At 51.8% G+C, this 14,454-nt stretch overlaps 1 protein-coding gene across 3 annotated transcripts in view; it reads right to left on the bottom strand.

The window, feature by feature from the left end:
• Positions 1–552: 552 nt before the first annotated feature.
• The window catches only part of CNNM4 (cyclin and CBS domain divalent metal cation transport mediator 4), a 36,953-nt gene continuing 23,051 nt past the window's right edge, over positions 553–14,454 (bottom strand). Inside the window, exons 2-8 of one of the 3 annotated variants that reach the window (XM_035001707.1) lie at positions 11,848–11,991; positions 11,351–11,485; positions 9,589–9,758; positions 9,192–9,288; positions 7,744–7,806; positions 3,461–3,642; positions 553–3,163 (exon numbers count right to left, since the gene is read on the bottom strand). In XM_035001707.1, coding sequence (XP_034857598.1) covers positions 2,966–3,163; positions 3,461–3,642; positions 7,744–7,806; positions 9,192–9,288; positions 9,589–9,758; positions 11,351–11,485; positions 11,848–11,991 — 989 coding nt within the window. In that variant the 3' untranslated portion in view covers positions 553–2,965. Of the gene's footprint in view, positions 3,164–3,460; positions 3,643–6,504; positions 7,310–7,743; positions 7,807–9,191; positions 9,289–9,588; positions 9,759–11,350; positions 11,486–11,847; positions 11,992–14,454 lie in introns of those variants that run through there. The other 2 variants (XM_035001708.1, XM_035001709.1) reach the window with 2 other exon arrangements.

Raw genomic sequence — 14,454 nt, 5'->3', positions numbered from 1 at the left:
GAGAGGCTATCTGTCCCCTCTAACCACCCCGTCTGGTACCTGCAGGCAGAAAACTATGGTGTCCATTTTTACAAATTCCTAAGTGTGGCAGCTGAGCACACTTGCCCCATCCATCTCACAGCAGCTGCTACTCTCTAGCTCCTGGGACAATAGCCTTGATTATATATATTTTGTAAATTTCATTTCTGCTTCCTTTTTACTGTTAAAACAGTCCCAGGGCGCCTGGGTGGCTCAGTTGGTTGGGCGACTGCCTTTGGCTCAGGTCATGGTCCCGGAGTCCTGGGATCAAGTCCCACATCGGGCTCCCAGCTCAGCAGGGAGCCTGCTTCTCCCTCTGACCCTCTCCCCTCTCGTGCTATTTCTCTTTCTCTCTCTCTCAAATAAATAAATAAATAAATAAATAAATAAAATCTAAAAAAAAACAAAACAGTCCCAGAATACGTGCCCCTTGCCCTGTCATAGGTGACAGCCAACCACAGCCACTATCTCTACGACAGGTACTGAATACTGACAGAACTCAAATAGGCAAATTGTACACTCACCAAGACTTCCTATTTCATTTTTTATTACCAATCAAAAATAAATTCCATATATTGTTTAGCAAATATTATCATTGTCTTGTGACAAGACACAAGAGTCATAACAACAAAACTCCCCGAGAGTCAAACTCATAACAATGCCAAAATAAATCACAAAAATATACAAATTAAAATCTTATGCAAAATAAATACGAGTTATTCGCTACGGTGGCTGTGACTTGCCTACCCATTTGGAGGCCATTTGCGACAGTCTCCCTTACATGGGAAGACTCGCAGGGGTGCGCCAGTTCCAGGGTACGGCTCGGCCCAGGAACCAGAGGTTGGAATAGGAAGTGAAAAATTGCACTGGGAGGAGGAAGTCATCGGACCAGTAATATTTGGAGATAATTATGACCCTCTGTAAGAAGTGATTATAAGTGGGGAAAGGGAGGACCATCTGTTGGTGGTAACCGTGTGTGCAAAGAGGTAGCTGTGGAAGTGTGTGCACCTGCTCCTTTTACTTCACACACTCACTTGGTTCAGGCCAATGTGGTTTGCCCCACCTGGCACTCAGGTCTCTCAGGAACACAGCTTTGCAAGCTCCCATGTGGACTCGGAAAGCAAACTGCTCCTGTAGAAAACTGAGGGGTTTCCCCCCGCAGGGTATAAAGGTCTGGTGGGGTTTTTTTCCTCATGACTGAGAACCTATGGGTGTCCCCACCTTCTCTCCAGACTTCGAGGAATAAATTCTGTGACTAGGGGAGACTTCAGAACCGGCCAGGGGCAAGTGTACTTGGTGCAGACACTTCCTGGTCCCAAAAGCTAGGATTCTCCAGGCGCCTGAAGAACAGAGCACTTGGGGTGACAGAAGTCACTGGCTGAGGAAAGGGTCAATAACTACTACTTAGGTGGAAGGTGTACAGTCTCCCCTACCTGATCTTGGGCCCCCAGCAACCTTTCCACCCGACAAAAGGGCCAACATGGACTTTAGTCCCACAGCCTCCCCAACAGTGGCAAGCCTGGGGCTCTGCAGCAGGGCCTCATTCAGCCCCAGGGAAAAGGCACTGGGGCAGAATTTCATGTGGGGGGCGGGGGAGCTCTCAGGATCCAGTACCACTAGCTTCAGCAAAGGCCAGGATGACAACTCAGGCTAGGATTACAAAGATGGGGGAAACAGGGCTGCCAGTTGTGTGCCTTTTAGGTGGAAACATCCTTTCCTGAGTTTTTTAGGTGTGTGAACAAGTTTGGGTAAGCCTCAGCCACAGAGGAAAGGGCATGAAGAACCTGCTTAGGTTGGCTTCCTATGTGTCCTGCTCTCCTCAATCCCCAAGAGGCAGTGGGCTTTGGGATGAGAAGTAGGGAGTCTGGAAAGAGGGGCTTCATAGGTCAGTGACTGACACTTGACTTTCACCGCGGGGTGGGAAAGGGGATGGTCTTAATTGCTACCAACACAGATGCCCGTGACCAGGTTCCCTCCTGGAACTGAAAGGAGTATCTCAGACAAGTCACCCGTAATGTAGATGTTCTCCCACCTAAGGGGAAACCTTTGGTAAAAGTAAGGGCAGGGCCTGGGGAGCAGGGGTAAGCAACCTTAAAAGTGTCAGACCCTGCTTAACACTCTGAGTCAAACCAGTAGAGACAAGGGTGAGAGTCCTCAGCCTGGCCCAACTCACCAGGAGAGCCCATCAGCGGAGTCCTAGGAAATTCCAGGATCCAGCAGTTGACAGGAGTAGGTGTGCTCCTCTCTGTAGCTGGGAGTACCATGTCCCTCATCACAGTTACCCAGAATCCCTCGGCCTCAGCAACGTCAGACAAGCCTCAGTGCATGTGTCCAGGCAGTTGTTCTCAGCGCTATTTGGTTCTTTGCTTCCTGGAAGGAACTGTCTTCCTCCCAAGAGAAAACCTTCCTCCAGTGGGCCTCTGGGATACCATCTCTGGAGGAGGACGAGGAGGAGGAGGAGGAAGAGGAGGAGTGGGCTCCCTGAATCAGGGACATAAGCCAGAAGGTCACGGCTGGGAGCAGATTATGGCTATTGCTTCCTGGGGTGAGAAACCCTACCCCTTTTCATTAAAGTTTTTGTGGAAAAAACTTTTTTTTGTTGTTTTAAATAAAGTTCCTTAACCCTGTCTTCCCTTCCCCATTCCTTTCTCCAAACAATATTTAAAAAGAGGAGCAGTGAGCCTAGTTCAGAAATTCTCTCAGTAAAAAACAGCCTTGCTCATGGTAGCTGGCCCACTGCCCTGCCAGTCCAGGGCTGGGCAGCTGCTAATTTGGAGCTATTCAGAGGTCCCTGTCAGAGGCCAAAACTCCCCACACTCTGGGGGCCATCTGGCTGCTCAGTTAGACAGGCTATCTGTGCCCCTTCTGGCCTAAAAGGCTCCCTGTCGTCATGTGGGCCCACTGGGGAGACCCCCGCGGGGCTGGCGGGGGACCCCGGGCCCTCCTGTCAGATGGCACTCTCATGGGAAGCTTTGTGCAGCAAAGAGTTGCGCTCATTGAGAAGAGTTGTGGTCTCATCTACCACGGGCAGCTCGGACTTCCCGGCTAAGTTCTCCGTGCAGATGGTGCAGCCATCCAGGGGAAACTGAGGGCAGTTCTCCATGCGTGAGGCCAGGAGCCCATTCTGGTACTGTTGCCGAGTGATCTGCAGGAGGAAGGGATGAGGTTCACAGAGAGTCGGGACTGAGAGGCAAACCTTCCAAGACCCAGGGAAACAGTGCTAGCCAGGGTTGGGGCTGGGCGGTCCAGAAGAGAGGACTTGACCAGCTGGAGAGAGTGAGGAGCACGAATAAGGGGGACACACATCTCGGGTCCGGGCCCTCTGTGCTGTGTGTGGTGGATGAAAAAGAAAGAAGCTGCTGATTCCTGAGGCAGAGTGATCCAAATGCCCAGGACGAGGAAGACAGCGCTGCCCAGAGGGAGAGACACAGGAAGCACCCACCTTAATGTACTGGAGGTCCATGAGCGCCCGGACACTGAAGTCGGAGATGTACTGGCCCAGGATGGAGCTGCCAAACTGGTTGGTGCTGCTTGCCAAGGTGGCTGTGCTTGCGAGATCCATGCGGTCCGGGTAACTAAGGGAGGCCGAGCGGCTGAGGGTGGCGGGGTGGGATGGGGAGTGGTCTGTGGGGAGAGACACACGGTCAGGCCAGGAGCCCCCGGTGCCCCTCAAAGCCTCTTGTCTAACCTGTCCCGTGGACACGTGGGAGCGGGGCCCCCACTGGAATGGAACAGTTCTTAAGGACAAACAAGCTGCAACTGCAGAAGGTCTGACCTCATCAAAGCAAATGAGTTAGTTTGTTTAGAGGTGTTGTGCAGTATTAACAAGCCTACCAAAGCAGAAAACAAAAACACAAAATTTAGGTCTACAGAAGCCCTCATGTCCCAACAAGTCATCAGTCAAGGGCAACACAGTGATTACCCCTCCACGGGAGACCAGGCACTGTCCCTGTCTCCACAGCAGCTTGTTATCAAGGGACATATGCTGCATACGTGTCAATTACATTAAAAGGAAGAACGTACAGCTTGTATCCTCTCACGACGCATCCACACAGACCTCTCAACATGACGCCCTTTTCACATCTTAACTTGCTTTCAAGAGGTCAAAAGTGTGTTCTGCACAAGACCTGTTCTTTTTTTTTTTTTTTTTTAAGATTTTATTTATTTGAGAGAGAGAGAATGAGAGAGAGCAAGCACATGAGAGGGGGGAGGTCAGAGGCAGAAGCAGGATCCCTGCCGAGCAGGGAGCCCGATGCGGGACTCGATCCCGGGACTCCAGGATCAAGACCTGAGCCGAAGGCAGTTGCTTAACCAACTGAGCCACCCGGGCGCCCCTGCACAAGACCTGTTCTATGTGGAACAGACCTGCCCACGTGTGTCTGCTGCCCCCCCACCCCCCGTCAGTCTGACAAGGGGGACAGGGGCAGCCGGTCCCTCTCCCAGGAGCCTTGTGCTCCCAGAGCTCCAGGCCTCCCACACTGCTGTCTCCTCCAGCCTGGTCCAAGTCCCCCTGCCCTGAGGCAAAGCCTGGGGTGGTGGTGGAGGTGCCTCCTCCCCCAGGGGCAACAAGGCCTCCTGCAGCCCCTTGTCAGGAACAGGGGAAGACTCAATCGCAAATGAGGAAGGAGCAGACTCCTTATTTTCAGAAAGGAACTGTACACATACTGTGCATCATTAGCTCTTATTTTTGAGAACACTTAGAAAACAATGAAATACACAAGAAGTTAATTGTGAAGGCATGCTGGCTTCTTTTAAGCAAACAGGAAGTGGACTAAGCTTATTTACTTAGTTGAGCACTAAGTTACTAACTAACTACTAAGTTAGCTATTTTAACAAACATCTCCGAAGAGAGCTAACATAATGAATCTGGGTGACTGAGTGACCAATACAGCTTTAACTGAGATTGAACTCAGTAATACCCTGTCTTTGAGTTTCCTTCCTAAAACTAGGAAAATATAGTCTGGATAGTCTATTATTGGGCAGTGTACAATCATTAAGAGGATCATGTGCGTGTGTCACTTATCCTAACTCAAGTAACACCTTTGATGAAGTTCTAGAAAAGAAACACAAATACTATGGCTATTACCTAATATTTCACATTAATCATTTGGAAGATGATGGAATGCTTTTAATTAATGCTTATTAACACTCCAGAAATTGAATTTAGAAACAACACAAATTAGTGACATGGTCTTTTAAAAATAGAGGCCCTAAAAAGAAATACACCCAAAGACGAAACCTTTGTTTCTGAATAATGAAATTATGATACTTCTTAATTTTCTTTTTTTTTTTTAAAGTTTTATTTATTTTAGATGGAGAGAGAGACATCGCTAGCAGGAGGGGCAGAGGGAGAGAATCTCAAGCAGACTCACACTGAGCGCAGAGCCCAACGCAGACCTTGATCCCAGGACTCTGAGATCATGACCTGAGCTGAAACCAAGAGTTGGTCACTTAACCAACTCCGCCACCCAGGCACCCCAATACTTCTTAATTTTCTTAAGACTTTTTCCCCTTTTCTCAATTTTCTAAATAAGCTATATTGCTTTTATGATTGAAACAGAACAATGAGGGGAGCCTCGTTGGCTTAGGCTGTGGAGCGTGTGACTCTTGATCTCCAGGTTGTGAGTTTGAGCCCCACACTGGGTGTGGAGATTACTTAAAAATAAAACCCGGGGCGCCCTGGTGGCTCAATGGTTAAGCATCTGACTCGTGATTTCGGCTCAGATCATGATCTCAGGGTCATGAGATCGAGCCCAGCGTTGGGCTCCACACTGGATATGGAGCCTGCTCAAGATTCTCTCTCCCCCTCCGCCCCTCCCCTGCGCTCGCTCACTCGCGCTCTCAAAAAAATAAAAAATTAATGAATTTAAACCTTAAAAAAATAAAATAAAACAGAATAATCAATGTGTAAAAAATGCCTTGGTGATTCTATTTCTGAAAGGCTATCCTATGGACACAATCTTAAGCACAGATAAAGTTTTTTCGTAAAGAGGTTTACGTCACGGTGTTATTTAGAACACAGACCCCAAAGACTGTCCATAAGGAGGGATAGCGAATGAAGGCACGTGTGCTTGGCGGAACACTGTGGCTCCAACCAGAAAGCTGATGGAAAAGCATCTCTGCGCCTGTATTAGGTAAAAACAGCAGGGTCCAAGCCATGGATGCATTAACTCCTGGCCACCATGAAACAAGAGCAAGCGCAGAAGAGAGAAGGGGGCTGCGGTGTTGGCCAAGGAAGACCAGCATGGTCCACAGAGGTCATCCACTCAAAGGCCGTTAGCAGCTTCCCACTTCCTTTTTTTTTTTTTTTTTTTTTAAGATTTTATTTATTTGAAAGAGAGAGTGAGAGAGAGAGAGAGCACAAGAGGCGGGAGAGGGAGAAGCAGACTCCCGCTGAGCAGGGAGTCCGATGCCGGACTCAATCCCGGGACTCCAGGATCATGACCTGAGCCGAAGGCAGTCGCTTAACCAACTGAGCCACCCAGGCGCCCCAGCAGCTTCCCACTTCCTATCACAACCAAAAGCTGGCTGTTTGAAAGGGACGAGTGACTTCTAAGTCACCTTTTCACTTTTTTTTTTTTTTTTTTTAAAGAGAATCGAGAGAAAAGTGTGCTTTGGTACAATGGAGAGGGAGAAAAAAAGCCAGCTCTACGAATATAAAATGGGAAATGATGGACTCTGGTGATAGGTGTTTAGGACTGTTGGGGCCCCAGGAGCTTCTTTAAGTTACACACCGAGACTGGAGCTCAAAGGCACTTATAAATGCACTTAACCTCCTCAGGGCTCACCAGGCCAGGCCAGAATTCTGATGGGGAGACCAGCACCTTTTGCTACCCCCTGCCACCTCCATTAAGTGGGACGGGAGTCCCGTGAACGGAGCCAACCAACACAGTTACCAGCAATCCTGGGCTAAGGCTCAGGAGTGTGACGTATCAAAGGCCAGAAACAGCATGTGGCATTGGGCCTTTTCCTCAATACTTTCTGACTGGAATGTCACAGTTTAGTTGTAATCGAGAGAAAAACAGGAATAAAAACTGAGCTCTACCCGAACATTTCATACCCAGTCTCTCACTGCTCCTGACAATTCTAAGAAGTGGGCACATCTATTGTTCCCATTACGCAAGAGGGAACGAAAGACTGAGAGGAAGTCAGCTCCCGGAAGCATTTTAGCTAGCCAAGTGCAGAGACAGCATTCACACGGGGCCGTCTGCCCGGGGCCGCACTTCTGATGCCCGGCGGCTGCCTCCCCCTGGCAGGCAGACACCAGCAGCAACAGAATGAAGAGCAAAGCCTGTGAAGAAAGGAGGAGAGTTTTTTAGAGAAAGCTGATGAGATGACAAGGCATTCTGATATTTGTGAGTGGCCTTGATCAGGGGGGTGCGGAACAGCTGGGCTCACTCGGCCTGGCCAGAAGCAACCCTCCCTTCCCACTCTAGCTGCGTGTTGGTGTGCGCGCGCGCACATGTGCACGTGTGTCTGTGTCTTCTCAAGGACTGAGGACCTTTGGAGAGGCCCTTCCAGGACCAGGGCAAAGCCACCCAGTAACTGGGCCTGAGGCCAAGCAGAGCCGGTGCAAATCAGGCTGGCCCACAAGTGTGAACAGGTGGAATGGCCCGAGATGCGAGGGGGGAGCCCCAGTGGCTGCTGGGTGAGGTTAATAGAGCTGTGGTATGTGGGCTCAGGCGATAGGTGGCAGTGCAAACTTCTCCAGCCATGCCGTGTTACCTGAGAGCCAGGAGAGCAGGGAGTTCCGCTTGCCAGGCGGACACCCGACCTGGGTTGAAGGCACTGGAGCAAAAGAGGAAAAGGTCAGCGATGGGTAGGGTGAGGCGGCAGAACATGGAGCCACAGGAACAGGATGGAGAAGCAGACCTGCTGGGGGCCAGTCTCCCTTGGGCAGAGAGGGGGCACAATGGAAAGGGGGACATGGCTCTGATGGGGAGGGAGCAGACCAATGAGCCCTGCTCAAAGAGGGGCAGAGGCTCCCACAATGAAGCCATAGCCCCCCGCCCCGCCCCCCCCCCCCCCCGCCAAAATCATCTCTCCCTTCTGGCCACTTCAAGTGGGACCTCCAGGACTGCCTCCAGGTCAAAGGACAGAGCCAAGGACCCTGGTCCAAGCTTCTGAGGCATCGCTGCAGAGAAAAAGTGCCTGGAAGAAATGTCCCATGACCGTGTGCCCTTCTAGACAAGATTTCCCCCAGCTGGCTGGCGAGAGGTGCTCTTGGGAGGGGCCGAGAAGTCCTCCCTAGGTCCAAGGCATCCAAGCAGGGGCCCCCTGCGCCAAAACCCAGCTCTGGAGCCTTGTCTCCCACTGCTTCCTTCCTGGAGCCTGCTCCTGCTGGGAGAGGGGCAGAGCTGTGTCACACCAGTGGATAAGCTGAGCTGTATCAGTATACAGGGGTGCCCTGGCCACCTGCACACAGGGTCCTCTTTGTCAAAGGACAGAAACAGGCATAGCACAGAGGCTCTCCACGAGCCACACACACACATCAGTGTGTGGCCTGTCCTCCAGCCACAAAGTGGACTTTCACTTTCCAGCCTGCAGCAACCCAGGGCCCCAGTCAAGGCTCAAAGGGGCCATGCAACTAGCAAGGAGCTGATCTGGTGCCCACTCCGGCCACAAGGCCCCCTGGCAACAGGAGCCTGAGCCACCCAGGACTAGAGAAGCAGAGCACCACAGTGACCAGAGCGGCCCTTCCCTGGACTTCCCACAACCTCTCCTGGAGGCTGTGTCCAGTCCCCTCTTTGCCCCAAGTCCCTTTATGCCATCAGAACCAGCCCTTAACCAAAAGGCAGTAGCTAAGCCCCCTGAAAAGCCAAGCCCATCTGCACCCTGCCTGGTAAACAGGCCCTGGCCTGACTCCTGGCCATGGACACCCTGGACGCCCTCACTCCCCACCTCAATTCCCCTGCCCCCGCCTCCGTGAGCAAGACCCTGTAGCCTCCATCCACCTGCCTTCTCTCATTCTTCCCGCTGCCACGGCTACTAGACCAGCTGGCCCAGTCTGCTGTCGTACATCCTCCCTGCTCCAAGGCCAGTCAGGGCTTCTTGCTTCCTATCACAACCACATGCTGTCAGCTTTCCGGGGCTCCCCGACACGTCCTTACTCCCCATGGTCCCCCCCAACCAGGTACGCTGGAGGGCAGCACGGAGGCAGCCCAGTGACTCACCAGAGGTGGGCGAGGACAGGGCCATGGTCCCATAGTAGGAGAAGGCGCCTGTCTCAAACTTCATGTTCTCCTTCCCGGCCTCCACCTCCACCTTCCCCTGGAAGAACACAGGGTCAGGGTGACAAACAGGCTGAGAAGGAAAGCTCAACTGAGGGAAAAAAAGGACGAGGTAAGAGGGAGAAGTGAGGGCGAGGAAGAGTTGGTTCCAGAGCCCTGACGAGCTCAGGGGCCCTGACCTGGAGGCTCCAGGGTAGCCTCTCAAGAAGAGGACAGGCAAAGGGGGAGCAGAGGCTCAGGGGCAGGCCACACGCAGGAAAGCCCTGCATCCCCCAGCCATCTCAGCAGGTGAAGAGGGCAGAGTGGGCACAGGAGGGCAGGCATGGAGCAGGCTGCTCACCTGCAGGATGAGGATGAAGTAGTCGGCCGGCTTATTTCGGGTGTACAGGTAATGGCGGATGTAGTATTTGTTGTGCTCGTCAAACTTGAGTTCCTGAATGACATCTGGGTACTTGAGCAGCCGAAGCAGGATTTTCTCTGATATCAGAGAGGGGCTGAACTGGGGAACCTCTGTAGGAAGAGAGAAGAAGAAGACTTCACAGGGGGCCCGGGCCGGGCAGCACCGGGAACACTGTCACTGTGCTTGCTCACTGCCCAGGCCCCCCTTCCCTTCGGTTCTGCACCTCTGTGGGAAAGCAGCACCCCTTGGATCCAGACTGGTTAGACTCGGGTCTGCCTGCCTGGGCTGGAATGGTGGTTCCTGCGCTGACAGTGCATGACCTTGGGCCAATTACTTAACCTGTGTCTCAGTTTCCTCATCTGTAAAATGGGATTAAAAACTTCATAGGGTTGGGCACCTGGGTGGCTTAATCGGTTAAGCATCTGACTCTTGGTTTTGGCTCAGGTCATGATCTCGGGGTGGTGAGAATCAAGGCTGCATTGGGCTCTGCAGCCCGCTTGAGAGTCTCTTCCTCTCCCTCTTCTCCCTCTGCTCACGCTCTCTCTCTCTCTGAAATAAATAACTTTTTTTTTTTTTAAAGATTTTATTTATTTATTTGACAGAGAGAGAGAGAGAGCACAAGCAGGGGAGCAGTAGAAGGAGAGGGAAAAGCAGGCTTCCCGCCGAGCAAGGAGCCCGATGTGGGACTCGATCCCAGGACCCTGGGATCATGACCTGAGCCGAAGGCAGATGCTTAACCATCTGAGCCACCCAGGCACCCCTGAAATAAATAACTCTTAAAAAAAAAAGAAAAAATTTCATAGGGTTGGGGCGCCTGGCTGGCTCAGTCGGTAGAGCATATGACTCTTGATCTCAAGGTCGCAAGTTAGAGCCCCATGTTGGGTATAGAGACTCCTTAAAAAACAAAACAAGAACAAAATACACTTGGTAGGGTCATGGTAGGTTAAAGGGGATAATACATGTAAAGCACTTAGACACATGCTTGGCATATGGAAAGTGCTTCATAAATGTTACCATCATTATTATCATTAGCACCATCATCAATATCCTGGCAGGAAAAATAAAGAATTAACACCCTTTAGCAAATGAGGGTTGGGAAGGAAGTCAGATTTGGGGGGAGGGAGGGAATAGGCAGGAGCTTTTCAAATCAATCACCCAGGTTCCCAAAGGGGCTTTGAATCAGGGGTGAGAAGAGAGGAATGTCATTGATCTAGAGGTGAAGTCCTGCTGGCCCCAGCGTATGCAGGCAGAGGGGAGGGGGCAGTGACGAGAACAGAGCTGGATTCAGGCTCTGAGTACATGAGTCAAGACAAGCGCTATGGACCCATGCCATGTGGAAGGGCCTCTTTCTCCCTCCTCCTCCCCAGCATCCAGGGGATCCCCAGTGCCCACCTCAGGTACTCCCAGTGGTTCTTTTTTTTTTTTTTTTTTTGGCCTCCCCCCTCTCCCAGTGGTTATTTTCAGAACTTGAATGCTTCCTAGAAGTTTGCAATGACTACCCATCAACAGAGAAAACAAACCACAAGGAGCACCCCAGGGATGGAGGGAAGCTGCCTCGCCCCCTTTCAGAGGCAGCCATGTTTTCCCTGCACCTTTCACCTGCCACAGCCCTTGTGCCATGGGAAGAAGTAGCCAGAGACCCAGAAGGCCCCCTCCGGGACTGTATCCCACCAACACCTGAGGGCCCTCCTCTTGCTCTTACCCGTGGCCAGGAAGCGATGAGCAGCCAGAAGTAGCTGAGGTGAAATTTTCACTTTAAGCTCATTGTCAGCATCTTTGAAGGCTGAGAAGTCACGTTTGTTCTTCTCAGATACTCGTTTCCGGCTTCGGTTGTCAGCTGTGAGAGAAAGAATCTAGAACTGAGAACACTGTCCCTGCTGACTCCAGAACAGACTAGAACCTGCCCGCCAGCTCCCAGCTCTGCAGTCCCGTCTTCCACACACAAGCAGCAGTGCCTGCATCAAGGCGGGGTCCCTGGCTCGATGCCGAGGCACGACGCCAGGGGGAACAAAGGTGGCCTGGTTTCACTGATCCGAGGGGCGAGCCTGCTGCTCACCCTGGCCAATGTGAGGCATCCAGTTCCTGGGCCTCAGGGTGCCGGGCCTCCCACATCCCTGCACTGTGGCCGCCTTCCCACCTAGGGACACCCAGGGAATGAGCAGGCAAGGGGTTTCGGGCAATGGAAAGCCTGGAACTCACTGTACATATCCGACTCGTCCAGGATCTCAGACTTGATGATCTCCTCAATGACGTCTTCCAGCGTGACCAGGCCCAGCACCTCGTAGAAGGGGTCACCTTCACCCTCGTTGTTCACCTTCTGCACGATGGCCAGGTGGGACTTCCCTGAGAGATGCAATGAGTCAGACAAGAGCAAAGGGCCCAGTCATGAGACACCACCACAAAAATGTTAACACATTTGGGGTCATGAGTCACTGGGGTGGGGTCATGGGTGGTTTTTTTTCCCCTTTTCTGTATTTCCTGAAGTTTCTGCTGCAAACAGATACAGCTTTTATGAAAAGGAAAACCAAAAGTATTTTTTTTAATTAAAGATCTTTCATTTCATTAAAGGCATTTCATTAAAGACCTTTTGTTTCATTAGAATGAAAATGGCAAGGTCCTGCCTGGTGCCATGTATCAGGGTCTCCTGAGAGTCCTGGAGAAGGGAAAGACCCACAATGACAACCTGTGGACAGTGAGCCATCGGTTGGAGATGTGTATGCGCCAACTGGACATGGGGCTCCTCAGACGGCCCACACTGCCCAAGGGGCCTCCAGGGCCACTCACATTCCTTCACCCCGCTCTCCTTGGCAAAGGCCCCAGCATGTACCCAGGGGCCGTGATACTGCCCAAGGCAAAGGCTCTCAGTTCCCAAAACCATTAACAAATTAGCCCAGGCTGTAATTAGGCCAGGCAAGTACTATAATTAGAGAAGGGCCACCCCTTCAACCTAAAGCAAGAGAAAGTCAGAAGGCAGAGGGAGGGGAGGAGGGACCCTTCACAGAAGCTTTGTCAGGGGGCTGGGAGGGCGGGCAGGGCTTTCCAGGCCCTCCTTCCAGGTTTCTATCCTGTTCCTGTGCCCCTCATTCCAGTGCGTGACGGGAGGGAGACAGCCAAGGCTTGGCCTGCACTTCAGTTTGGATGGAACTGTGTACCCCACGCAGGGACACAGGTTTGGAGAAGCCTAAGGGAAAAAGCCCTGGGAGAGCTGAGAAGGTCAAGCCAGGGTCTCCTGGGCAGCTTCCCCTTCACAACCAAGTCTGAGGGCCCCATCAAAGGACTTCTCTGTAGAGGGCATTTTCCAAGGCTCCAAGGCCACTGCAGATCCCCCAACCCCAGGATGTGCTCCTCAGAACTCCAGAGAGGTGCCAGTTCTCAGGACCAGCATTTAAAAAAATAAAATAAAGGAGAAAGATATCAGAGTACGACACATGTGATGGGAGGGGGGGGTACTGTTTTGTGCAACTTTCACTATCACGTGCCAGTCACTGTGATACACTCATCTCCAGCTCCGAGTTGTGGTCAAAAAACTTTCAGCACCTTGCTAGAACTATGCACCTAGACCAGACCTAGACAGAACCATGGCTAGACTTGATCAAAGACTTGCCGGTGTCTTCTAGACGTGAGCCAACTAGAACAAGAGACCCATCAAGGGCCTCCAGCGGGCAGCAGCTACTCAGAGCCAGGACCCTGGGGTCTGGCCCCCCGGGCCTCTCTGCTCTGCCTGCTGGAGGCTGCCCCCCCAAGAGTGCCTTCTAAAGAGAGAAACAATGCTCTCCGTGGTCTAAGGCAGTCGGCTAAACTATGCCATCAGGTGGGAAGCTTTGACCACCTTCCAGACTGGCACGCTCTAAGACCGGTAATGCCCAGTGTTGGGGGAAACAAGCGAAACAAGCATGCCCTCACAGGTCCTCGGGATGATGGGCAGGTAAACGGGCGCACTTCAAGAGGCCAATCTGGCAGCATGACTCAAAACGAAAGGTCCCTGGGTGCCTGGGTGGCTCAGTTGGTTAAGCGACTGCCTTCGGCTCAGGTCATGATCCTGGAGTCCCGGGATCGAGTCCCGCATCGGGCTCCCTGCTTGGCGGGGAGTCTGCTTCTCCATCTGACCCTCCCCCCTCTCATGCTCTCTCTCTCTCATTCTCTCTCTCAAATAAATAAATAAAATCTTTAAAAAAAACAAAAAAAACAAAAAAAACCGAAAGGTTCCTAACCTTGGACTCAGAAATTCCACTGGTAGGAAGTTGGATATAATCTTCTCCAAAGCAGGAAGACACAGAAGCAAAGAGGTTCAACAGAAGAACATTGTTTTTAACAACCTCAAACCAGAAACCACCTAAATCAATAGCAATGGACCAGGAGTACTGAGGGGGGCCGCCACTGCTCTGGGGAAAAGGCAGCAGGCTGAATGGACAGAACGTGGAATGAAGCCCAACACAGGCTGCTGGCGGAAGAGCAAGCAGAGGGACAGACTGCATGGTGCCCACTTTCTCTGCAGAGACTTGGGGAGCTGGGGGAGATGCTGAACTGCCTTGAATTGCAGAGAAGAGGTAACAGTGGTCTCCTCCCGCATTAAGTAGAGCTTGGGGGAGGGGCCCTACTACCCCTCCTTACTCTGGCTCCTTCTAACATTGTTCTATTCGATGGGCAGGTTTTACTCTAGAATTTTTTTTTTAAGATTTTATTTATTTATTTATTTGAGAGAGAGAATGAGATAGAGAGAGAGAGCATGAGAGGGGGGAGGGTCAGGGGGAGAAGCAGACTCTCTGCTGAGCAGGGAGCCCGATGCGGGACTCGATCCCGGGACTC

The sequence above is a fragment of the Mirounga leonina genome, unplaced genomic scaffold (assembly GCF_011800145.1).
Source record: "Mirounga leonina isolate KUSES-001 unplaced genomic scaffold, KU_Mleo_1.0 Mir_125, whole genome shotgun sequence".
NCBI classification, from domain to species: Eukaryota; Metazoa; Chordata; class Mammalia; order Carnivora; family Phocidae; genus Mirounga; species Mirounga leonina.
Note: the sequence above shows the minus strand (reverse complement) of the source record. Positions and strands in the feature narration are given on the sequence as shown.